Here is a 27,008-nt window from a genome sequence, read left to right as displayed (position 1 = left end):
GCTGAGCCATGTGTGGTCTGGTAAAAATGGACTGACAATTTAGAGGTGCTTAGTGTCTCCACCAACAGGACTACGAGAAATCCTTGAAAAAGATTAAGGAGAGAGACAATACTGAAGCGTAGCCAGACCAGTCGATTAGAGGGGAGGGCAGATTAAGCAAGGGAGCCAATGGGGACCATAGCCTGGTCACGGGGGTGGGAGAGGAACAAACAAGATTGAATGATGGAAGTAGACAGGAAAATACAAGATTTGAACCTTTCGCAGGGACGTAACTCATTAAAATCTTCTTGGGTGATCAGCCCTGATGATGGGGACAGAGATGGTCCCTGAAACATCAGTTTCTTCTTCTAACCAGTTGACACAGCTCTTGCCGGAGAAGATTTTATTGAGGGAAATACAACATTGATTTACACCTAAATGGGTATTGGAAACATCAGTCAATTTATAAAGTGAAGCTTTCGCGGTGAACGAAGTTGATGAAAGACTCTCGGGCCACAAGCCGCGTCAGGTGGCTGAATGGTGAATGAACCATGTCTTCCACCGGGCCTGGTATCCTGTGACAAAACTGCTGTCTGCCCGGAAGGCCGAGCCAGCGAGAGCGAGCACTTGACCTTGTCTGCCAGTTCCTACTGGTCAGCGCTAAACAAAGCAACAGACAGGCCACCAGCAACATGATGCTACTACCTGCTGTCCGCTGCCAGTTCCCATTGGCGAGCGCGCTACATAGGACCAGTTTCGTTTCGCAGCTGCCCTGAGGATGAGAGCAGAGATGGCTTTCGAAACGTTGGCGGAAGAAATGGTTCATTCACCATTCAGCCACCTGACGTGGCTTGTTGCCCAGGAGTCTTTTATCATCAGTCAATTTGTACGAAATAACATAGTACAACATCTCAGAAGACAGTCATCTTCACGCTCACAGCTACGAGAACCTTAAATGTCACTTACCCTGGCTTGATCTATTTCTTCCACTGTAGGCTTACGTGGCGCTTTCTTCCCGGTATGCCCTATCCTCTCTAGCCTTTTGCAGCTTACCGTTGCATAATGGCTAATTTGTACATGGATTGGCCATTTGCCAACCTCAGGGAAGTCAAATCCTGGATCTCTGTGCCTGTTCATGTAACCATCCAGGTAAGGTTGAAACTTTGGAGAAGGAGGGAAAAAGGCCAGGCAAATTGCCAGCAATTCCCAGCCTCGACGAAGACTTTCCCTGTGCAAGGAAAAAGGATTTGAAAATGTTGCTGCACCAGACATACGAAAATCCTAAGCTCAAAATAAGATATGTGGAAACAGTTTCAATCTAAAAATATCTATGAACTTCAATAGACTGCTTTGTTTGTCAATGACTACATAATTATGATGCAGTAACCATAAAACAAAGACAAATGAGATTATGCTTCAGACCTTCCAGCAACATAATAATGAAATTGTTGATACAGACAATAAAAATTAATATTTATACTAATTCAGTGAAATACAATTATATCTGACACATTTCAGCACCACGCCACATTTCATTGTTTAACACAGTGTAACGATAATATAATGCACTTTGGTGACCAAGCTGGGAAATGTGATGGTTTCTTTGACAGTCATAAAACTGATTTTCTTTCATGTTTTTAAAAAGAGAAATGGTACAATGAGCCTGTAAGGTTTGAAGTGTCTGTCTAACCACATGTCACAACTCAAGAACTGAAAGGATTTTTCTGAAATTTAATACTGGAAAGTTTCAGTAAAATTTGTCAATTTATTCCAGTTAAAATCAGACAATAATACGAGGTACTTTACATAAATACCTGCCTGTATTTCCACACACAACTCAAGCATAACCCACTAAATACATATTGGAGCTAAATCTGCTTTGTAAACATTTAAAAGAAACTTGAACATATCTTATGCCCAGTATACTACACACTATTTTGACAAGTTTTATAGATTTATAGGCAATTAAACAAAAGGAGCTCTTATGCTGTAAAACTCAATAATTGAACTGGTTTTGAAAACATTTTATATTGTAGGTCCTTGCTTGCCTATATGAACAGTTTCACATTACTTACAAGAGTGCATGAAAGTTTAGCTCTGAGAATTGAAGATCCAGAGGAAATAACAGAGAATATGTGCCAGAACTCTAATTCTATGCAACACTTCCTAATATATCTAATAAAATTAGCACGTATCATAAATTACATTTACATCATAACTATTGACACTATTAACATCTAATATGATTTCAATCATTCAAGCTGGCAGCTTGAGAGGTTACATGCATCAAGAAGACCTTTAACAGTGGTATCCCAAGTATGTGCTCAGGCACCAAGGCAAATAATCACAGTTGCACAATCTACTGGATTTTTGTTGTATTATTTCGACCAAGAGACCGTGAAACATTTTACTTCCCATTTCTTCCGTGTTCATTCATGCATGTGACTGCACTAGTTATTTCCTTTGCAATGTTTCAACACCCATGCTGTATCAACCAGTAAGCAACATGGCACATCCTAACCTTTTGTGTGGTCTGAATTTGGAAAAAATATAAATTTTACAGAAACCTGTAAACACAACCATCAAAATTTGTGACCATGGAGTGAATTAGATAGTGATAAAGACAAAATGAGTGTTGTGGTTAAAAACCATCAGGTAGTGAGTAACGTGAAGCAGATATTGTGACACAGATATCCACTGAAGCTCACAATAAAACCTGAGAAATCAGGCAGTGTCAACAAAAAGATTTATAATACTTTTCTGTAAATTCAGCAGTCTCTTTCAAAATGCTAGTATAAATAATTTATTACAGAATTCAGATCCTTATGTTTACATTCCATTAGACTAAAGCATACAAATGAAGGAGGGAGAGTGTAGAATTTTCATTTACGTATTTTTAGTTATTTAATTATGCTTTTTCAGTAGCTCAGATAATACAGCATCAAATGAGATGACAGTGAACAATGAATCAGAAAGGATGTGGAAGGAAGCACTGGTATTTATCTGGAGGGACTGAGGAAAACCACAAAAACCTCAGTCAGGATAGCTGGTCTCTGAGCCATGATTTGAACCCGGGACCTCCTTTATATGAAACAGGAGTGTTAACCACTTTACCATGCAGTTCAGTGTTTCATGCAGAAGGAAAGGGAGATACTGACATTGATAGCCAGTGACCACATGACCATGTTCCTCACTAAAGCATCCTGCAGCCTCCCATCTTCATTCATAAATTTCAGTACAGCATAGAACATACCTCCTAGGATTTTCTGTGGTCTGTCTGCAAATCTGGATATATAGCTCATCCCTAAGTCCAGCTTTGGAATAGCCATAATTACAGATTTCCAGTGCTACACTATTAAGAGTCATCCCAAGTTTGGCTTTACGATCGCTCATATATATCTGTACAAGCTTGAATAATTCACAGGCATCCTTTTTCAAAGCCTTATCTGAAATCACCAACATTGGTTTTCGTATGGGATCCTGCAAATACATTAAAACAACACATGAAATCAATAAAACTATAAAACTGCAATTTAGAAGAATCCAATATCTATTTTAGAAATTATGCATTATTAATGTTATTATAAATATATGAACATATTTTACAGAATGTTTATGAAATACACAGCACCACTTTAGGGTGGTGGTCTGTACACAAAAACAAGAAAAAATGTGTGTAAACATGGGTCCTTAGGTGCTTTGTTTTTGAGCTATAGCTCATCAGATCACCTGATTTAAAACTGCTGGATTCTTATAAGTATTATAAATGCTATGGTAATTAATGATCTCCCAGAACTACAACAGTTGGCAGAAGTTAGAAGTGAGTTAATTCATAACACACATGTAATATTTGAATCCTTAAAAAGATACACAGTAAGGTGTGTGGAATCACAAAAACAACACTTTGAGCATTTTTTGTAATTTATAGTTCCAATAAGAGAAATCAGTAACACTGGAATCAGTTGTGTAAATAGAACAGTTTCCCGAGGACAGGTTCTCATTTTAATTATCCTTATCATTTTAAAATAAAATGGGCTGTAACTCAAAGGCAAGGAATCCAAGGACCCAAGCTTACACACTTTTTTTTTTGGCACAGAATACTTCCCTAAAGCGGTGTCATGGAGTCAGAAACACCCTGTATGTTTTATTACTCTTCTCTCTACAGAAACCATTACTTCGTCATGAATTCCAAAAAGTTACACCGCTGATTTATGTAAACATGAAAGAGAAAACTGCAAATATAATATAAGAATATGTTAAAATATGGCTCTGAAAAAATTCTACACTGTTTCCTCTTACCTTTGACCATGACAGCATATCGTGCACAGAAAACTTTTTACGAAATATGCCTTTCTTATGGATATTGAGGTTATCTTGGGCATATTTCTCTATGTCACTTTCTGAAGGGAGCTTTTTCTCACGGCTCAGAACTAGATGCGTCGACTGAAATCCATAACAAAATTATAACTGTACATGATGCTTAAGAAACAGCATAGACTGAAACAATCTGGACAGACGTCTATTTCAGAACATACTGTGCCCCAAGGCACTAAGTGTCTACCAGTATAATATGAAGTACAATATTCAAGCACTGACAATAAAACAGTAGTATGCTTGTAATAGCAAACAAACATTAATTTAACATGATCAAAACAATAATAATTATATTTAATCCCAAAGCCATAGCAAATTTAAGAACAGAATTCTAGCAATTACTCATTCCACTAAAGGAGTTTTAATGCTGTTTAGTTAAATAATCACTGTTTATTCTGAGCATTACTGATTGATAAAGCATGTGATACATACATTACCACATGGCTTTAAAGGGTTAATCATTTTAGTTTTAGAAATTTCTAAATACTTTTAATAACAGAATCACTGTATATCATGCAACTGTGGACAGCTCAAATGATGGAGAGATCACCATTCTAAAAACTTTAGACAGCACCATTAGTGAAGGTACACAAAGAAAGAACAGTAATACCTCGCAATCTCATTAGTAAGTTCTTATTTTATTGTGAGTTATTATTCTTGACTCTACACCCCACGTCTAAAACATAACATACTTTTGCAAGAGCATATGTACACTAAAGTTCATAAAATCACAACAAATTAAAAACACTGTTATGTATGAATTCACAATACTTATAAAACCAAAAAATGAAAACTTGAACAGATAAATGCCATAAATTACATGCATACTGCTAAATATTTTACATAAAAAGATGCTATAAATATAAAAAGAAAGTAAATGTTCATGCAAAAATATTCACAATAATAGCAGTTAATGTCCCAGATAATTTCTAAGAAACCGAATACATACAGTATTTACTCCTAAATATATATAAGATTCCTGTTCAATATTCCTCAATGTACAGTTTAACTTATTTATTACTGCAGTCTACTGTCTGCTTGGAATGCAATAAAGTACTGGAAAAAGAAAATTAGGCTAATGATTCATTTAACTGATAAAGTGTACATATTTTATACTTTTGAGGGTGCAAAGGCACTGTAATTAAAGTACTGTTTTTCTTGTGACCCACATTCAAATATTCTGCATGTTCTTACTATAAACAGGTTGTTCTAGTGTGTATGCTATCTTGTCAATGATCCAGGAAGTTACCACTGGCAGTAACACATTCTAACAAGAATATGGCGCAAATTATCAATAAAAATATCCCTCTGTTCAGAATTTAAGTTAATATATGAAATTTAAATGGAAGGATCACTTTTGAATTACCCCATACACTGTCCAAAATGTTGTACGTATTGAATGGCAGGATAATAGGGAAAGAGGAACGATGCTTTTCCTTACAAAAGATATTGAATACTCTTTAATCATGAATCAGTAACAGGAGTTTAAAGGCCTGTTATGTGTATTTCCATGGTCTCTTATTGAGGTAGAGACTTATTATACAACAAATATTGAGATCTATTTTTTCCTAAGCAATATTATGAAAAACAACTAACTATTTTAGAATACATAAACAAACAACTTACTTAAAGTACCAGATAATATTTTTTGGAAGTACCAGTATTTGGGAAACAGATTTGCCACAATACTGTCTGCCAGTGTTCATCACAGTAACACCAATTACTAACCTGCAGCGACCCTGCAATTATTTCCGTGTTGGTAGTAGGGTCGACCTCAGTGCGGGAGGGTGCAGGAAGCGACAAGGGGCGGTAATAATTATTAGCATAACCATTGTCATTACTTGACCCATGGCAATAACAAGGAATGGGCACCGGTAAAGTATGGGGCACTGGACTAAGCTGGAACTGAAAATACAAAATAAAACTAAAGAACAGAGAAATAAGTAGATTTAACCAATAAATGTGGATAACAGAAGAACAAAGTTCACTTACAACGAATATGAATATGATTTTGGTAATGGAATGGATTTTATACATGGGAAAGAATATCAAGACAGCATTCTCTAGACCGATAATTATTATGTTTTCTTATGTTTTTCACCTGTAGTTAACCTGACTGTAAGTCAATGGCCTCTTCTCATTCTTTTTTTGTCGAGCACTTACTACTGTAAACTGAAAATAGTCACTACAATGTAACTTACTGGGAACTGACAAATGAATAAGTGACACACAGGTATTCCTCGCATTACTCGATTAATTGGTCCCGAGAACCTTCAGTTCTTTCTACAAATCAAAAACTCTTTGTGACAAAAGGTTTACAAGTCAACATGTAAAAATAAATTAATACAAAACCATTCAAATATTTATCTCAAATAAAATAAAAATTTAGAGAAAGTGGAGGAATTTTTCTTGCTATACAGAACATACAGACACATAAAGCCAAAGACTTAAACAAAATTTTTTATTAATACTCGTAATCCACATGGATAATTACATATTTGAAGCTTAAACTTCTACCAGACTACACGGTGCAACAACCCAGAAGACAGCAATCTTCAGACTCACTGCTGTAAAAACCTCAAATCCTATGATTACATATATACAATTAGGACAGGGTATTCAGCAATTGCTTCTTTAATACAGCATAGCAGGGACAGCAAAATTCCTATGCCAAAACCATAGTCATATTAATAAAATTAATCAAAGTTGTTCAAGAAATGTACTACAAATACAGGACTTAATAACAGAACTATTTTCACAGATATTCACATGCAAGACGAATTTATAAGACAATAATACCAACATGCAACTTTTGCAAAAACTCATGCCAATCAACCAACTTTATTAAACAAGACATTCTTTAAGCAACTGATAATTATTCAATTGGTCAAAAGAATAATTTCTCTTATTGAATCCAAAACTTCATAATCATGACAACAAAAGTCCATTACTAGAACCCATCTTGAGCTAGTTCAATCCAATTCACACTCATACCCAACTTCTCAATGATGTGGTTTAACATAATCTTTTATTCCAGTAATCAAAATGTATTTATGACTAGATTAAGCTGCTATCCAGCTTGTGGGACAGATTCTGGATTAAACTTTCTCAGAAGGAAATCTAATAACAGGCCCTTAAGATAAAGGTGATAAGCCATGGGTCCCATAACAACAGGTAACCTCATTCTTGACAAGTTGAATAACTTTTACTGTTGAAAGAAGAGCCAGTACTACATAATAGCAAGAGACTGAAGATAAATATCTGATGTAAAACTCAGTGTTGTTACAGGCAACAAATGAGTGAACAATATCAAATCCAGCAGCAAATGTTATATGCATTCTAAATCCACATTCCCTTCATAACACAAAGTAAAACACTGGACATGCCGCAAAGAAGACAATTATTAACCCTTTAAAGACACATTCAATACTGTAGTGTTTGTCTCAGCAGTGTGCGGTAACCTGAATGGCATTATAGTCTAGGTTTTTGTTTCTCTGTATCCTTTATTAAATACAGCCATATTTCGATATAATTATGATACGACAATGAAAGTGAATGCATTATAAAAATTTAAGATCACATTACTTATGAGTACTTATTATTATCAAGTATGTTTCACTGTTTCAAAAATTAAGATGAAATTGAGTTCCAAAAAATTTGGAAAAAGGCATGTTATATGCATTAGGAAATGTGTTTCAGCAATTTGCAAAATGGCATAACACAATGGAATACACTTAAAATTATTCGTTGTCAGGACTTTTTCCATCGTCTGTTCTTTAAAACCACGATGTTTCGGAGGCTGGTTCTGTCTCCGTCTTCAGGTGAGAGGTACCTACTCTGTTGGGTTCTTTAGATAGAGCTAGTCTGTCACTGGACAATATAAATCGTGAAATTATTTCAACTTATCCACCCAAGTACGGGTTCTGTCAGTAGATTATAATACTTAAATGATAAAATAAAAATTATAAGACAGCTCATACAGCTCTGTAAGCAACCAGCTCAGAAACCGCAATGAATAATTTTAAGTGTAAACTACCATCGTCAAAACCCTTTAGAAATGAAAAATGGAATACAGTTTACAGGTTGTGGAATGTTTACAGTTCATCATCCAATGTACACTTCCTATTCTTAATGACTGCGACAATACTTGTGTTATGGGCTGGTATTGTACTTTGCAGCAACAAACCTTTGGTCATTTCTGAAACAAGTCTCCCACATATGGCAGCCTCCAGTCACAGACTGTTATCATTAAAACAAACTTAAATCTGTATGAATAATTTAAGCTGACAGTCTAGAACTGATTCCCAGAATAGCAGATTATGACTTCAAGTTGAACATCTTTTATTCATATCCTAAGCACGAAACAACAGATGAAGACCATAAAAATTAAGGATAACTGCCCTCTGGGTCAAGTTTTCTGAACCTGAGACCTCATGATTATAAAGCAAAAGTGCTAATTACTCAAACACTATTTTCAGTAAAATTATTTGACAGTAAACATTAAAAATTAAGCCTGAAAGCAGCCAAGCGATGAATCTGCTGTGATATTATGTAACAGGAACAAAAACAGTGTATTGAAACTGTCTTCACATTCTATCATGTCATGGCGCTTTCGTTTCTGAACACATCAACAACACATTCTGGTAAGTCATGCACAATGAATATCAAATTTATTGTATTCAAATTTTCCTGTCACATAAATTTAAGACAATAAAAAATAACTGTCCACAAACAACCTATATTCAGCACCCTTAATGTTTCCTGTCACCTGGCATTCTGTTCCAATTTATGGCTACAGCAGCATTACAATGTTAGTTCTCCTAGTAAACTGTCATGTCATATGCAAAACACATGCTAAAAAGCTTTTAAGTTTCATTCCAAATATTTATTTTTCAGATACTAGACCTATAAAAAAATATATCATTTAAAGTCATATTACATGTAAGGCAGTAAAATGAGGACTGGATTTTCTGGAGGCATTTCAAAAGCCTATGGTCTTCCTCAGCTTTACATAATTCCTAATTGTTCTGTTGGCCTGATTTTCATTATTTTCTATGTGGTACTGGAAAAGGAAATTCATGAATGATTTACTGGAAAGGATTTGGAAGAAAGCTGTCACAGCCTATCCAATTTTTTTTCTTATATTGTTCCATGCTTCATTTGTTGCAACAATAACATCATCATGTTCTACATCGGAGAGATTCTAAGTACAATGTTCTTAAGATTCAAAATTAAAAACCAAATCTTCTATTTCATTTGTAATGATATTACAAGAAACTTTTGCCATGGCACTAGCAACCAAGCTGCTGAATGCTGGATGGATGCAAAACAAATTTTTCCTTATAACGTTACAGCTGTAAGCCCAACGAATAACATAGTTCAGTCCACATAAAATTAAAACAGTTTGCATGCACCAAAATCAAGGACATCTTTAGTAATATCACACTGTCAGAAAATTACCCGCCTGTGCACATTAATGAAAAGCCTCCATGGATGAATGTTTATCCTCTTGTCCTGATTAAAGCCCTACATTTGCAGATAAAATCTTAGCCACCAGTATGTAAAGGGTTAAATAAATCTTCAAAATTAAAATGTACACAGACATATGCAATTCTAATTACTGGTTTTTAATGAATGTGGCTTTCTTATTTGTGTTTTCACAGAAAATTTGCTAGTACAGTGGCACACAAACTTTACAGGGTAAAATTTTAATATGGCTTAGTGAAAAATGATGTCTTATGAAATAGGAATAAGTGACAAGAACACTGCAAAGGAAGTTTTATTAACCAAAATAGTTTTAAATAGCTCCATGCAGCAAAGTCCTTTTTGAAAAGTAAGGTCATTCAACTTTCGAAGAAATTCCCTTTCAAATTTTACTCAGCTGGAAGGTTCATTACTGTGTTCATAAGAGCCTGCAACTGGTCCATAACGTGTGTCAAATGAATGTAGTCATCTAGTCTACACTCTTGCAATGTATTTCTTTAATAATCTCCCCACTAACGCCAAAGTCTCACAAGTAGCCTCTTCCTTTTGGGCTTTCCAGCCAAGATTCTGTATGCATTTCTCATCTCTCCCATGAATGCTAAACGTCCTGGTCATCTCATTTTCCTTGATTTAATCACCCTAATATCTGGCTCCTCATTATGCAATTTTCTCCAGCCTCCTGCTACTTCTCTCTTAAATCACAAAATTGATTTAAATCCAGTAAAAGAAAAAGGGATTACTGGTGATCCCAGTTTGACAACAAATTTAACAAAACATAACAATTTGGATAAAAGTTAACTGAACATTAAAGAAACAAAAAATATTAATCAATTTGATAATCACAGCAAATTAACTTTGACTTTAGAATACGATCTGAATATGGGAAAAGAAATATGTTCAGAGCTGACTGTACCTACCATTTAAATCATCTAATATATAACGTGAACAACTTCAGAATACATTCTGAACATGTGTGAGATCAGACTATACCTTGGAATTTAAGTAATGGGAAAGCATTTTAAACATTACTAAAACACCAATTATACATTATGTAAATATAGTTCTTTGGTAATTGCCAGGGGGAATAAAATACTCCAATTTCCATGTTGAGAAAACTCATTAAAAAAACCCATAAAATTTGCCACCATAACTCTCTACATGAAATTCTCTCTCGTAAGATTCCTCTACTTACCTCTGATTTCTCAAGAATAGGTGAGTACAACATTGGAGGAGGAGGCGCTTCTTTCTTCCTCTTAAGCGACGCATGCTGCGTTTCCAGTGGCACAGAAACATTGTTAGGCAAAGAAATGGAAGGGTGATGTATGCCACTGCTCACTGATCCTGAGGAGACAAGGGAAATTCTTTGTAACAGACTAACAGACACAAAATTCAGATTTCAAATCAGCCCATAAACTTCACATAAATGAAAAATCTTCTTGCTTAACCCCAGCATAACATGTATTATTCAGGTTTATTCTACTTCAAATGCGTGTCATTAAATGTTCAATATCTTTGATCCCAATCCAATTATGACTGTGCAACTTATATCCTATTCATTCAGCGGTTTACTCAGAATTCAAATATATTTTACTTATTTACAGCTTATTTAATTATGCTGTCAGAAGCTCAGACTACAACAGAAATCCATCATTACAACACCTCACAACATTCGGAACAAGCTCTGAAAGTGTATTCTGTACCAGAATACACATAATAACCTCACGTGTCCTTTGCAACGAGCACTATGAGGTATTAAATCCACCTTTTTTGATATTTCCCACATTGGCCACCAGATCGCAGCATCTCATTGTCTGCCTCATGACTTTCCTCATCCATTATTTTGTTACCACCGCTTGTAGGATATTCAAAACTGCAAATTCTGAGGTCATGCAGAATAGCACGCAAAGGATCCCAATGTGAAGTGTACCATTCTGGCCCCTAAGCCAGAAATTTCACCATAACCTCTGCTTGTAATATGTACATGTAATGTGTGTTATCAAATGTGAATGTATGTGTCAAAGCTGCTTCGTATTCGGGAGGTCCCGAGTTCAAATCTCAGCCCGGAGACCAGCTATCCTCAATGGTTTTTTTTTTTGTTTTCCTCAGTCCTTCCAGGCAAATAGTACCTTAAATTAGTGCCTGACCGCTTCCTTCCAAAACCTTTTCAATTCATTATCGTCCTGTCATTCCATGTTATGTAGTCTGAGCTATTGAAAAAGCATTGTTAAATAAACTACAAAAGATATGCACGGCACAGAAGGATAATAATGAGATACTTACAAATTCCAAAAATACCCAAGGTAGATGGAAAAATAACTTTAGTAACCTGATGAACACTGAAGCAGCTGATGAATTCAGACAATCTTAAATACAAATTGCATAACCAAGATTTGATTCTTTTACTTTTGGTTAAATTCTCTGCTAATTATCTCAGTATAAATAACCTACTTTTACTGAACCACAGAACTGTCTAATGCTTGTTCAATGCCTTATTCTCTTGTGTATAACACATACTCTTATTTTTGGACTGGAAATTAAAAAAAAGTATTTCTGTATAACAAGCTTCAAATTAAATAAAATACAGGTAGTGTAAAAATATAATGAAAACAGCAGTGACGGCAATATCATTAGTTACAGAATGACAGAAACACGTTTGTGAACTGTTGACAGATGACACAAGTGAAAGCAAACTGCATACTGCTGACAAATAAATATCAGCTTTTAAATTATATCTGATAATATTCTACTGCCTGAGGGAAAAAACCACTTCCTTCTCCCCTTTAAATGCATTGTGCAAATACACCATATTTTAACAATGAATAATTTGGAGGGAACTGCATGCTATACACAAGTAAATTTCATATTTCTATCGATAAACACGAAGTATAATTACAAAATCATACCAGCCGCTGCTCCAACAGCTATTCCTCCACTTCCTCTGCACTGTGCGGACTGTTGGTGCTGCTGATGCTGTTGGAGGCTGGAAGCCGTTAATGTCGTACCGGCTGTAAGGTTCGTATTGTAGTATGTCATGCCGTCTACATAATCTGAACTATTTCGACAGTCTAAAATTAAAGATAAATGATAAAATCTATAAGAACTGTAGATGAATCTTATATTTATCTAGGTTATCATGATGGAAAATAATATATAAATTTTAAACAGACACTGACATTCTTTAGCCCTTGATATATAATATATCTAATTTTCTTTCCCAATACTTCTTGAATCATTGCCTTTTCTAATTCAGTAATACTGATGTTTTCAAAATATGATTACAGATTTACAAACATTTATTCCTTCAGCCGTTGGTAAGCTTTTCATGTATTTTGGTTGTACAAATGAGTTCTGCATTGTGAATTATTTACTTTCACCCCAGACAGCATCTCTTGTAGGTAATCTACTCCACCATCCTCGAAGGCCAAACAGCACATGGCTTAGTGTAATAAACAATATTATTTTTAATAAACTGATGCATCTAACTGTACAACACTGGAAGAAAGACTCGTTTGTAACTACAACCATTCTTAAAAGGCAATTCCAATATGAACAATATACATTAAAGTAAAGAAAAGATATCACAGTGCTCTAAGTGCCAGACCATAAACACATATGGCAAGTGGAAGTATAGATCCACACATTTTTAACCTCGGCACTAAACTAAAACGAATGGTCAGTTTCATAACCCAGTTACTTTTCCCCTGGGAAAAATTGAGAAAAGGACCTTTAGTACCCACTGGACAGGTGCTGGTTTGATCCCAAGCCAGTTTGCACACAGCACAACAATAGCAAAGTGAAAAATCCATGAAATGTGAACCTGCATAATGTTGTACACGGTTACCAGTATTTTTGAGGAACATATTGACTCTAAAGATGGATGTGATACGTTCCTCAAAAATGCTGGTAATCACAATACTACATGGTGTCACAACCCATAGTCAATATCTTCACTACCATGGAAACTCAAATCTCAAACACAAATTTATGATCCTGCCAGGAATAGAACCCTGGTCATCCAGCCTGTAAGCCAGTCACTACATTGACTGAGCAGAGTCCAAATTATTAAGTGTGCAAGAAAAAGACTGACTATCGGCCAGCAAAGCACTTTTGTTGAATCATGAGTGCAGAAAGTAAAAGGAAAGCAGTCATGGGACAAAAGCTGGACCCACGCTCTTACAAAAATCTGAGCAATAAATCTGATATGGTTGGTATTTCTAAACCAAATGCTATTCCTGCAAATGTTTTTTAGGACCTGCAGAAGCTTGGTAAAGGCCTTACCAAGCAAGATCATACTGTTATAATGGGAGGGCCAAGTAACAGCAAGAATATAAAATATTATTATTCAGTATAAAAGGGTGTCAACTTCATTGCAGAGAGAACATCCAACACAAATGCGGGACTTGTCAACCTCTTCAACAGGCATGACAAGATATGGATAAACAGGGGAGATAGGAGAGCAAATCATCAGCTTGATCCGACACTGATGGGGTGAGATATGGCTCACATTGCTGTCACGGACACTACTTCTTTCGTGAGATATAACTAAACACATGGTCTGCACCTAAATTCTCGAGACCAGAGGTGATTAACACATCTCATTGCTGAAAGAATATGTAATGGTCATGGGTGAAGTGTTAGCAATATTCCTGTTACTAACTATGCTTGAGCCAAACCTTTTTCAGCTTAAAATCTAAAGCACAGAGGTGCTTCACATATATTGGCTGCAATTACCATTTACCAATCGATCTAAAGTTTACAGTAAAAATGTAAACTCACTAAATTTATTAAAAAAAATTCATCAGAATATCAGGGGACTAAGAAACAAATGTGATGAATTAATATATTCTTTTGAAACAGATGGCATAAATCCCCATATATTATAAAAAATAATATAATAATACAAACAAACTGTATAAACAGTTTGTTTGTATGCTACACAGTATGCAAAGTTTTAAGATAACCCATATATTATGTCTAATCTAACACCATGTGGTAGAACTGGATTTGCCGCACCTCACATTAGATGGTTACTTATTATGTTCTAATTCCTGCAAAAGAAAGCTATAGAGGAGGAGGTGTGTGTTTTTGTTAAGAACAATTGATGTTTCAACAAAATCGATATTTCACATCACTGTCAATAACAGAATTTGGAAATGTATGCAATTCATCTAGAAACAAAAACATGAAGATGACTGTCTTCTGGGTTGTTGTGCCACATAGTCTGGTAGAAGGTTACCGATGTTTCATAGGTCCTTGCTACCTCCATCATCAGGTCGCCCTGATGATGGAGGCAGCAAGGACCTCTGAAACATTGGTAAACTTCTACCAGACTACATGGCGCAACAACCCAGAAGACTGCCATCTTCAAACTCACCGCCATGAAAACCTCAAATCCTACAAACAAAAACATCCAACTCAACTGTATTAAGCTTGTACAGAGCTCCATTGTGTGATTTGCAATAGTTTCTAAGGGCATTTTACGTTACTTTAAGTATATGTATAATCCAAAAACTAAATTCTTAATCTGTGTTGGCACAAATATATACTATCTCAATGAAAACAGCCAGAAAAACAAAAAACAAACTCATTGTTACTACAGCATCATATCAGTGGAACATAATTTATTCTGTGATGATATCTATGAGAATAATAAAGCACCAATACCATGACATAACAGTTGAGTTTATCACAATAAAGTACATTCTTACCTGAAGTGTACTTTGATCGTATTCTGAGTGGAGGCTGAGGGGCTAGGAACTGACTATATGTTTCTCGATGACTGCTATCATCATCATCGTCTAAATAATTGCTGTCATCAAGATATTCCTGTGAACTGGAATCTTCCTGATTGGACATACCCTCATCGTCAGCAAACTCATCACTGTCATCCTCACCCCGTCCAGTCGAATGGTCCTCATCATCCGAATGAAGGGAGTCTGCCTCCTCATTGAGTGGATCTCCAAACCTGTAACAGCCTGCAACAAAATGTGAGTCCCTATGTGTATCGGTAAATTAAGAAACCAAAGCCAAATCTTTTGTTCAAAAGATCCATATACTTTCTAATACTGATATTTAAGAATTTAAACAATTTTATACAATGATACATAGATGCTTATTTTTCTGGTAAGTCGTTGGATGAGAACATAACACAAATAGCACAGAAATTATTTCACAGGGTAGCAAAGAATATGGTTTAGAGAGATTAAACTGAATACATAAGCATATCATGAAATTGAAATCAGAAACAAAGTCATAACATAACAAACATTAACAAAAATAAGTGCCAGCAAACAACAATAACAAACACAAATAAAGTTCATAACGAAACCTGAAGAATAAATTGGGGTGTTTATTATTATTCAGTTCAGTTCAGAAACTTATTCTGTTTGCTTTCCGTAATACCAGAGACCAACATACACCGTATTTACTCATGTATAACATGCAAAATAATTTTTGGGCTGAAAAATTAAAAATATTCAAGTATTCACGCATTACAAACTTTGAAATAAATAAAATACAGCAATCCCCACTTAATAAGGTACAGCTTAAAATGGTTTCCAGCCTAAAAGTTAAAATCCTTGGGACCGAAAAACAACACCGTAAGAATAATGCACTTACATCCCATTTAAAATGTTTCCTGCATAAAAAGATATCCCACCTAAGAAGATCAATTTTAAAGGCACACATCAAACATTTTATCTATTTAATAAGTTTTTGTCAGATTATAGAAACAAACAAGAAACTAAGGAGATGCACACATGAATCAAATATGAAAAGACTGAATTAGTGCTCCTAGAGTGGTTTAGGCAGAAACGGGCATTAAATATACCAATTCAAGGTTCAGTGTTGAGACAGAAGGCTGATGAAATAGCCCTAAAACTAAGTATATTGTTTGTTTAAAACAATATTTCACTGTAATGGACTCAATATGTATCTTAAGTAGGAGACATGAAATTGTGCAGAATTTCAGTGGAAAAATCTGTTGGAAATCAGGAACTTCAAACACCAAGAAGATGGAGGGATAATATTAAGAAATATGTTAGAAAGTTGGGTTGTCAAAGTGGGAGATGAATGAATTATTGTGTCTAATAACAGGCTTTGTATTAATGCTGTTGTAGTTTCGGGTATTAAGAATAGTTAGCATATAATACCAATATATGATGCAAGTGTTATGTCGAGTATAAACGGAGTAATTCTGACTTCAAATTTATATGTATGAATATGTGGGTGTGTGCATTTTTCATTACCTGACAGTTTAGCTTGTTCAAGAATGTACTGCTGAAGAGGCAGAAGATGTGCTTGAGTCTCAGGATCAAAAATGTATGGTGGGTAGTCTCCTAGGTTACTGTACAGAGGACCTCCACCAACCGGCCCCCCACTGCATACCAGTCCTTTGTTGTTATCCACGTTACCATGGGGAAACTTGCCCACTGTTGGATTACCATTGTTGTAACCAGCATTCTGTTATGACAATTAAATAAACACTTTTAAAAGTCCTTTTATTATTTCAGCATGACACAGTGTGGTTGAAAAACAAAGTTCATGAATGTATATTTAAACACATTTGCCATGCTTCATTTACGTGTACTTGCGCACTGAATGAAGTGTCAACTAAATTAAGTGGCTTAATACACATCAGAGAAAATTCTAAATCACGTTCTGTAACATTCTTCTTGAAAACACAGTTTCTTATTGGATTCTGTAGGATTCTGAAAATGGTGTGATACAGTCAGGATTATTGGGTTTTTGGACTTTGTCCATCGTCCAACGTTAAAATGTGTATGACTATTTCTTATTCTTATTAATTTCTATACCCTTTAACAAAAACATATTTTAATTACTCACATTATTAATGTAACACAAACATGTAATTTCATGTGCCTATATAAAGTAAGAATTCTTGGCACCAGTGTGAAATAAAATTATATTAAGATTTGAGGTTTTCACAGCGGTGAGTCTCAAGATTTCTGTCATCTGGGTCATTGCGCTGTGTAGTCGGGTCGATGTTAACCAACGTTTCAGAGGTCATACTGCCTCCATCATCAGGGCGATGAGTATGAAGATTTATGTCTTCTGGGTTGTTGCACCATGTAGTCTGGTCGATGTTAACCAATGTTTCAGAGGTCATACTGCCTCTGCCATCAGGGCAGTATGACCTCAGAAACGTTGGTTAACATCGACCAGACTACACAGCGCAACAACCCAGAAGACAGAAATCTTCAAAATTATATTACCACCATTTGTGGAAGACAAATTTCTTCCAAGATTAAGAGAAATAAGCACAACTTTCTTACTGTATTTACTCTGTGCAAAAATATAACATGGCTACCTTAGCAGTAGAGTTTTCTCTGGATGACTGCTGAGTAGGCTGAGACAGCTTGTTGAGATGCTCAGGCTGGCCGGTAGAAACAGATATCAAATCGTCATACGAAGTTGGTCCCTTACCACTACTCAGAACTGCGTCAACATCCGATCCTTCTGTTAACGTGGTGCAACGGTGTCTTGTCAATGGTGGAGGTTCAATGGAAGCAAAGGGGTTTGGCTGTACTGATTTCTTGATGCCACGAACAATGGCAGCGGGACTAGATGGAGATGTGGTTGCTGGTGATGAAGGGGATGGGCTAGAAGTAGGATCTTCACTGGATGAATTATCATCATTAGTATGAGTCTTACTAGATGTAGCTGATGCTGCAATATGTTCACCAAGTGCATTGTACTTATGGGACTGTTTCTTTTGGGGCTGTTGTAGTTGCAACTGATCTCGATACCTGTTAACATATCAAAATGGAAAATGTGAGGTTAGTATTGTAAAATCTCTTTAATGCTATAATTGACATAACTCCTAGTCATTCTGAATGTAGATATATAATGTGACAGCTCATTTCACTGTACTCAGTTTGGTTGTTATGGAGTTGTGTTTACTATTCACAGCAATTATGCTTCCAATAAAATTTATTTTATTTTATGCTCTCACATCCAGAACATTATGCTAGTTCATAATCTCTTCAATGCAAATGGAGTCACTGGAAATACAAAGATATCATAAGTTTAGGACTTCAAATTTTCCAACTTCAACAAAACTTTTCCAACATATGAAAGTAGACGTGAAACTTGTTTCGCATTCGGCAAAACTCAGAATATGTGATAGTTCAAGAACAAAATCATCTACAGTTTCATTAAAATTAACCCACTGAAGCTGAAGCTCATCTAAATAATGTATAAATTTCAGTTCCTACCGCACACACACAAAAACAAACAATTGGTTAATGCTGCTTATTCTAAGAATCATATGAAACACACAAACACGCTGAGTGGGCACAATGCAGTTATTTAATATTAAAGGAGGTGGTATATAGAGTTCACACTGTCCTTTAAACACTTGATAGATTACTTGTTCTATCAGAAAGCCCACCTCCTGCATTATATTGCAATGAATGTTTACCTTAACAATGTTATATACCTGGGCTCAGATTTTGTTTTCCGATGCATGAGGGGCGTTGATATATTGACAAGATCATCTTTAGCTGTATGATCCCCAGCATCCTTTGATGTCTTTCCTACACCTGAAGATATTCCAACAAAATTAGGAGTTGTTCTGGGGTAACCAGATGCTGCAGTTGTTCCAAAGTTTATATATTCTCCACCTGAATTTCCTCCTGTCATAGTTGGCTGCCTTGTACCCCCTCCACCATACTTCCGTCGTGTTTGAGGTGTTGACTCTACAGAACGCATCCCTCCACCAGATGAGACACCACCTACAAAGAAATCAATGATTAATATGACTTCATTAGGATAAAAAAGTGATCTGTCAAGACATTCATTTTGATGAATTTGTTGTCCTACTAAGTGTTCTAAATAAAATGTTATTGATTTTAAAAATGTTTTGCTTTATATAAACATTTATATGAACACTTATCATTACATTACCAAACTAACTAACTAACTAGATGGCTTACCAAACCCGAAGGTTCATCACCAAATTAACCAAAGCCCTCCACCAGACCCTGACCTGGGCCAACAAAACCCAATCTCCTTCAACTCCTATCTCCCATAGATCCCGCCTGACATTATCCTACCATCTACGTCTAGGTCTCCCCAGCGGTCTCTTCCCCTCAGGCTTCCCAACCAATACCCGGTGCACACCTCTTGAACAATTCATGTGCGCTACATGCCCCGCCCATCTCATTCCTCTCGACTTAATCACCCTGACAATACTGAGGGAGAAGCATAAATTTTTAAGTTCGTCATTATGTAGTTTTCTCCAGACCCCATCGTCTTCTCTCCTAGGCCCAAACATCCTCCTCAACACCCTATTCTCAAAAACCTGCAATATATGTTCCTCCCTCTGAGTGAGAGACCATGTTTCGCACCCATACAAAACAACAGGCAAAATTATTGATTTGTATACTTAATTTTCAGGTTCCATTACATTACCAAAAGATCTTAAAATTCCAAAATATCACCTTTAATAAATTCCACAAGTAAATCTGAATAGCGCCATACTAAGAAAGATATTAAAAAATACATGTAATAAAATTTTATTGGATCTACTGAATAGACAGCCATAGTGTAATCCCCATTCACTCCACCTCAATCTGAGATTTTCCCTCATACACACTTCAATATTTATTGTTCTGACCATAAATTATCTATGTCAAATTGCCTATATCGCATCTTCTTCACACATAAATGTGTTGTGTGGATGTGAAATCGAACAGAGAAACTAAAAAAAATGTTAACACATAGGGTGATAAGAGAAAGTAATTTGATATAATTATACGAGGTGCGATCGGAAAGTTTACAGACTGCGCGTATAAAAACCCGTACACTTATCTCAGGTATTAAATTCATCCATCACCCTCGAAGTAGTTCCCCTGGGAGTGAACACAACGATCCCAGCGCCGCTGCCAAGCCTGGAAGCATCCCTGGAAATCTTTCTTTGTCAGCCTGTCAAGCACCATCTGCGATTCTGCCTGAATCTCTTCTATCGTCTCAAATCTCCTTCCCTTTAGCTGAATTTTCATCTTTGGGAGAGGAAGAAGTCACACAGAGCTAAGGAGGGTGCGGGATGACGGCCATGGTGTTTGAGGCCAAAAACTGCCGAACTTTGAGGGCGGTGTGCGCTGGCGCGTTGTCATAATGCAGCAGCCAGTTGTGGTTGCGCCACTTTGACGGCTGCTTCCGTCCTTTAGAATCAGCTGACAGGTCCCATAGCCTATCCCAACAATGTCGCACAAGTCGTTGATGGTACGACGTCGATCTTCGTGAATGGCCTGCCGAATCTTCGTAACATTTTCGGGCATTGTGCTCGAAGATGGTCGTCCAGAACGCTCGTCATCATCGACAGAGGTTCGGCCATTTTTAAAACGTGAATGCCACACAAAAGTTTGTGCACGACCCACTGCGGACTCCCCAAATGCTTGCTTTAGCATTTCATAGGTTTCCGTAGCCGTTTTGGTGAGTCTTTGGCAAGAGATTCAGGCAGAATCGCAGATGGTGCTTGACAGGCTGACAAAGAAAGATTTCCAGGGATGCTTCCAGGCTTGGCAGCGGCACTGGGATCGTTGTGTTCACTCCCAGGGGAACTACTTCGAGGGTGACGGATGAATTTAATACCTGAGATAAGTGTACAGGTTTTTATACGCGCAGTCTGGAAACCTTCCGATCGCACCTCGTAAATCATATAACATAGCATACAAATTCAAGGCTCACTCTTACCTGTGCCACCTCCACTACCAACCGCGCCACCACTAGTGCTAGATGTTCCAAGAAAGTATTTCTCATGCATGGAATCATCTTCGTCTTGGTACTGCTGATATTTTTCACGTCGCTGCATGAAACTGTAACTACGTGCTAGAGGTGTTGGTAATGGCTGTTGACTCTGGCCTTTCTGGCGCGATGTGGAGCGGTTTTCATGCCCACTGAACCCATATGTTCCGCCTTCTCTATTCTCTGCTACATCAAAACTTCGTTGTTTCGCAAGTAATGCACTGCTAGTACCACCTGTATTGCTCACTTGTTCTCGACACTGATTGGCAGGTAATGGTACAGACAATAATCCATACTTGTCAAGACTGCTTCTTTGTTGCTGCGTTAAATGTTGCACCTATAAACACATGTACATATTTCAATGTTAAAACAATCCCTCAAAATCCTATTTTAAATGCGATTTTGCTTACGATATTTCATTTGCATATTACGTGAAAATGGCAGAAACAGGCACCACTTATCGAAGTATGCTAGAAGCCTAAGGAGTTCTTGAAATGTCCCTGCATATAAGAGTATTTTTATTGTGTTTTCGCATACTGTTGATTTGAGGACCTTCTCGAAGGTATCACCACCTTGTCGAAGGCAATTTGCCGGGTGAGGAGGCTTGTGCGCTCAAATGACCCTTAGGGCTATGCCGGCTGGAGCTTCGGCTCATGGTAGGGTCACCCAAGCCGGACAGGTCTAAGGCGATGTGCCAGACTAAGAGTGATACCCTGGTCCTCCAGGTTGGGGGTTTGATGTAAGGCTAACAACCTTGCACCGTAATAAAAAGAACCATTACGAAAAAATTAACTAAGCCTCGGACCAGGACGGACTCTTTGCCACGACCATGGCAATTCAAAAAGGATATGAGACTTGGTACATGGAACATTAGGAGTCTCTATAAGACTGGGGCACTGAAATCAGTGAGTAGGGAATTATAAGTTAGACTTAGTGACAGTGTAGGTAGTGCGATGGGAGGGAGAGGGCACGATCCCAGTGGACAATTTCACATTTTTCTATGGAAAGGGGAATGACAGTCATCAATTAGAGAGTTTCTTTGTTCATAGCAGAATTAGGGCAGCAGTGAAGAGAGTAGAATTTGTTAGTGACCGGTTGTCTTACGTAATTTTGGAAGGATGTTGGTGCGACATCATTGCCCTTAATGTTAGTGATGATATCAAGGATAGCTTTTATGAAGAATTGGAATCAGTATTTGGTACATTTGGCAAGTACCACATGAAAATTCTGTTAGGAGATTTCAATGCAAAAATTGGGAGGAAGGATATCTTCAAACCCACAATAGGCAGCGAGAGTCTCCATGCACTTAGTAATGATAACGGTGTTAGAGCAGTAAACTTCGCTACGCCAAAAGAATTAATTGTAAACAGTACAAAATTTCCACACCGTGATATTCATAAATACACTTGGACTTCCCCAGATGGGAACACGTACAATCAAATTGATCATGTTTCAGTAGATAATGGAAGGCAGACAAATGTAATTGATGTGAGGTCTTTCAGAGTAGCAGATTGTGACACTGACCATTATCTGGTGGTAGCAAAAGTGAGGGAGCGGCTTTCAGTAAGTAGACGAACTAAGCAAAATTTTGACACAGAAGGATTTGATTTGAAAAAATTAAGTGAGGGAGAGGCGAAGGAACAATATCAAGTTGAAATTTTGAATAGGTTTCAAATTTTAGAGACGGATGAAGATATGGAAAGTGGGGACATCAACAGGGAGTGGGGAAATGTCAGCAACTGCATCAATATTTCAGCCAAAGAGAAACTAGGATACTACAGGAGAAAGCAAAATAAACCGTGGTTTGATGAAGAATGTTCCAAATTTCGATGGTTGCAGGATCCAAACAAAACAAATGCGGATAATCTATGTAACATGAGATGTGAAGCTAGTAGAACCTTTAGGAATAAGAAAAGGGAATACCTGAAGGGCAAAATTGATGAACTTGAGACAAATAATACGGAAAAAAATATCAGAGACCTGTACAGAGGCATTAATATCAACCTCAGATCAATTTGGTAAAGGATGATAATGGCAATTTGCTTGCAGATCCAATAAAAATTGTGAATAGGTGGAAAAATTTCTTTAGCCAGCTCTTAAATGTTCATGAGACTGGTGATATTAGACAGATTAAAATATATACAGCTGAACTGTTAGTGCCAGAACCTAGTTTAGATGAAGTTGAACTAGCCATTGGGAAGTTGAAAAGTTATAAATCTCCAGGTATTGATCAGATTCCAGCAGAATTAATTAAAGCAGGTGGCAAAGGGTTGCATATGAGGATCCATAAGCTTATACTGTTAATTTGGGATAAGGAAGAGATGCCACAACAATGGAAGGAATCCATAATTATTCCTATTCATAAGAAGGGGGACAAGACTGAGTGGTAATTACCGAGGAATTTCTCTGCTATCAACCTCATACAAAATTCTATCAAACATTCTTTTGGCAAGATTAACCCCATATGCAAATGAAATTATTGGGGATCATCAGTGTGGGTTCAGACGAAACTGATCAACGATTGATCAGATCTTTTGCATTCGTCAGATAATAGAGAAAAGAATTGGAGTTCAGTGGGACTGTACATCAATTATTTATAGATTTCAAAAAAGCCTATGACTCTGTGAAGAGAGAAGTGTTATATAATATTCTTATTGAATTTGGTATACCAAAGAAGCTAGTGAGTCTAATAAAAATGTGCTTAAATGAAACCTGTAGCAAAATTCAAGTAGGTAAATATGTGTCTGACTCATTTTTCATCAAGAACAGTCTCCCTTGCTCTTTAACTTTGTGCTAGAATGTGCCATCAGGAAAGTCCAAGATCAGCAGGAGGGTTTGCAATTGAATGGGACACATCAGCTATTGGCATTTGCTGATGATGTTAATTTATTGGCTGACGATATAAATACAATAAAGAGGAATGCAGGTTTTACTGGAGGCTAGTAGACAGGTGGGGCTAGAAGGAAATTCAGAAAAAACCAAGTACATGTTGGTATCTCGTCATCAGAAGACAGGCGGGCAAAATTATCTTAGGGTGGCTAGTAAATCCTTTGGAAGTGTCACAAAGTTCAAATATTTGGGAACAATAACAAATCAAAATGATACTCATGAGGAAGTTAGGAGGAGAATAAATTCCGGAAATACTTGCTACTTCTCAGTTCAAAATATTTTGTCTTCCTGTCTGATTTCTAAGAACCTGAAGATTAAAGTATACAAAACAATAATTTTGCCTGTTATTTTGTATAGGTGCGAAACATGGTCTCTCACTCTGAGGGAGGAACACAGATTGCAGGTGTTTTGAGAATAGGGTGTTAGGGAGGATATTTGGGCCTAAGAGAGAAGACAATGGGGCATGGATAAAACTGCATAATGATGAACTTAATAATTTGTACTCCTCCCCAAGTATTGTCAGGGTGATTAAGTCGAGAAGAATGAGATGGGCGGGGCATGTAGGGCACATGAATTGTTCAAGAGGTGTGCACTGGGTATTGCCTGGGAAGTCTGAGGGGAAGAGACCGCTGAGGAGACCTAGACGTAGATGGTAGGGTAATGTCAGGCGGGATCTATGGAAGATAGGAGTTGAAGGTGACTGGGTTTTGTTGGCCCAGGACAGGGTCCGGTGGAGGGCTTTGGTTAATTCGGTGATGAACCTTTGGGTTCAGTGAGCCATCTAGTTAGTTAGTTAGTTGATTTGAGGAAGAAACATATCAAAACGTGAGACAGTAACATTGTTGCACACCATTTTTGTGTTTCAGGATGTGGTCATAGCATAAAGAAACAAAAATATCATGTCTGAATTTCAAAACAATGTATTATGTACACTTATAATCAACATGCACACTTTAACAATTAATGAAATATCTATAAATTTCTTTAAACAATCATTTCTTACAAAAAATTGGGTGTTTGACTTATTCAAGGGCACAGGGTATTTCATATTATCAAAGCAAAATAAAATTCTAGTAATTACTTCTCCAAAAGCAAGAACTACAACATAAACCACCCAACATTGAAATGTGAAAATTTCTGTCTTCTGGGTTGTTGCGCTGTGTAGTCTGGTGGACCTCTGAAACGTTGGCTAACATCGACCAGACTACACAGCGCAACAACCCAGAAGACAGAAATCTTCATACTCACCGCTGTGAAAACCTCAAATCTTACATTAAAATGTGACACCAACAAAATTATGGGTAGCACGCAGATAAATTAGTATCTGAGTACAAATAAAGTTATTACAATGTCTATAGTTTCTGAAGGTAAATACCTGTGAATTAGCTTCACCAAGAGGTTTCTTCTTAAAAAGAGGAGTACTAGTAGAAAGGGTTAGGCCGCTACTACCATCTCTATGTCTCTGTTCTAATGAGATTGCAGGAACATCCCTATCACGAAGCCGATGATCAAGAGGTGGTGACAGTCCTGAAGAATTACAACAAAATAGCAATTATAATATAAGATTACAAGGTTGCATTTGACAGATCATAAACTGCATCCAAAATAACCTTCTCAAGATCCTGAGCATTGTAATTTATTTATATGTTCTCATAACATTTATTGGTCAAGTGTCATGGCTTACGCATGGTGCAAATGACCACGTGTCCCAGTAGCACACCACAACCATTAAACCACCCAAGTTTAGATATGGCTGGTGGCCATACAGTGCAAAGATTTTAAGCCCCTCCTTTCATACAAAAAAGGTTATTGACAATGATTACAACAATTTGTAAATGGCAACTGGCGGTGTAAGTAGTATCATTACAGAAATGTAGCACGAAAAATGAATAAAAGCTGCAAAACATAGTATGATATGAACTCTAGCGGAACACCAGTGAAAAAATCTTTTCTCTAAAAGAACAAAAATAGATAAGTGATAAACATTTGTAAGTCACGTGAAGTGACACAAGTACTTAGGATGTAGGAGGTGAAGCTTTCGTGGCGACTGAAGTTGATGAAAGATTCTTGGGCTACAAACAGTGTCAAGTGGCTGAACGGTGAACAAACCACATCTTCTGCCATGATTTCTTCACCGTTCAGCCACCTGCCATGGCTTGCAGCCCGAGAATCTTTCATAAACTACCTAAGAACTCTCCTGTGAACTATGAGACATACTAGTAGAATACAGTCTGAAAACATGGCATTTTATAAAATTGGAGTTTAAATTTAATAAGGTTAAAATGGAAATGATAATATAAAAAAACACAGACAATGATATTTCTTATTACTATAAACTGTGAACCATAAGTAGCTAAGCACATGGAATTTGTTTGTGTGTGTGTTTGGTGGGGGGAGGGCTATAGTAATACCTTCCAATTTTAAATTAAACATTTTTCATATACTGAAAGATATCAATACGGCAATCATGTGCACTTTTAAAGCCAGAATGAAGTAACTTTCTAAACATTAAA

At 36.7% G+C, this 27,008-nt stretch overlaps 1 protein-coding gene across 3 annotated transcripts in view; it reads right to left on the bottom strand.

Moving 5' to 3' along the window:
- RhoGAP93B (MyTH4 and RhoGAP_KIAA1688 domain-containing protein RhoGAP93B) overlaps positions 1-27,008 on the bottom strand; it is a 61,719-nt gene that overhangs the window by 18,924 nt on the left and 15,787 nt on the right. For 2 of the 3 annotated variants that reach the window (XM_087359194.1, XM_087359195.1), the window contains exons 7-18: positions 25,871-26,022; positions 21,556-21,943; positions 19,298-19,592; positions 18,167-18,605; positions 17,085-17,298; positions 15,546-15,812; positions 12,741-12,902; positions 11,030-11,178; positions 6,082-6,258; positions 4,279-4,422; positions 3,233-3,459; positions 946-1,207 (exon numbers count right to left, since the gene is read on the bottom strand). In XM_087359194.1, coding sequence (XP_087215320.1) covers positions 946-1,207; positions 3,233-3,459; positions 4,279-4,422; positions 6,082-6,258; positions 11,030-11,178; positions 12,741-12,902; positions 15,546-15,812; positions 17,085-17,298; positions 18,167-18,605; positions 19,298-19,592; positions 21,556-21,943; positions 25,871-26,022 — 2,876 coding nt within the window. The remainder of the gene's footprint in view (positions 1-945; positions 1,208-3,232; positions 3,460-4,278; positions 4,423-6,081; positions 6,259-11,029; positions 11,179-12,740; positions 12,903-15,545; positions 15,813-17,084; positions 17,299-18,166; positions 18,606-19,297; positions 19,593-21,555; positions 21,944-25,870; positions 26,023-27,008) is intronic. The other variant, XM_087359196.1, reaches the window with a different exon arrangement.

This window comes from Zootermopsis nevadensis, unplaced genomic scaffold (assembly GCF_977971745.1).
Source record: "Zootermopsis nevadensis isolate Lab colony 2312 unplaced genomic scaffold, Znev_1.0 Znev_ptg000031l, whole genome shotgun sequence".
Taxonomy (NCBI): Eukaryota; Metazoa; Arthropoda; class Insecta; order Blattodea; family Termopsidae; genus Zootermopsis; species Zootermopsis nevadensis.
Note: the sequence above shows the minus strand (reverse complement) of the source record. Positions and strands in the feature narration are given on the sequence as shown.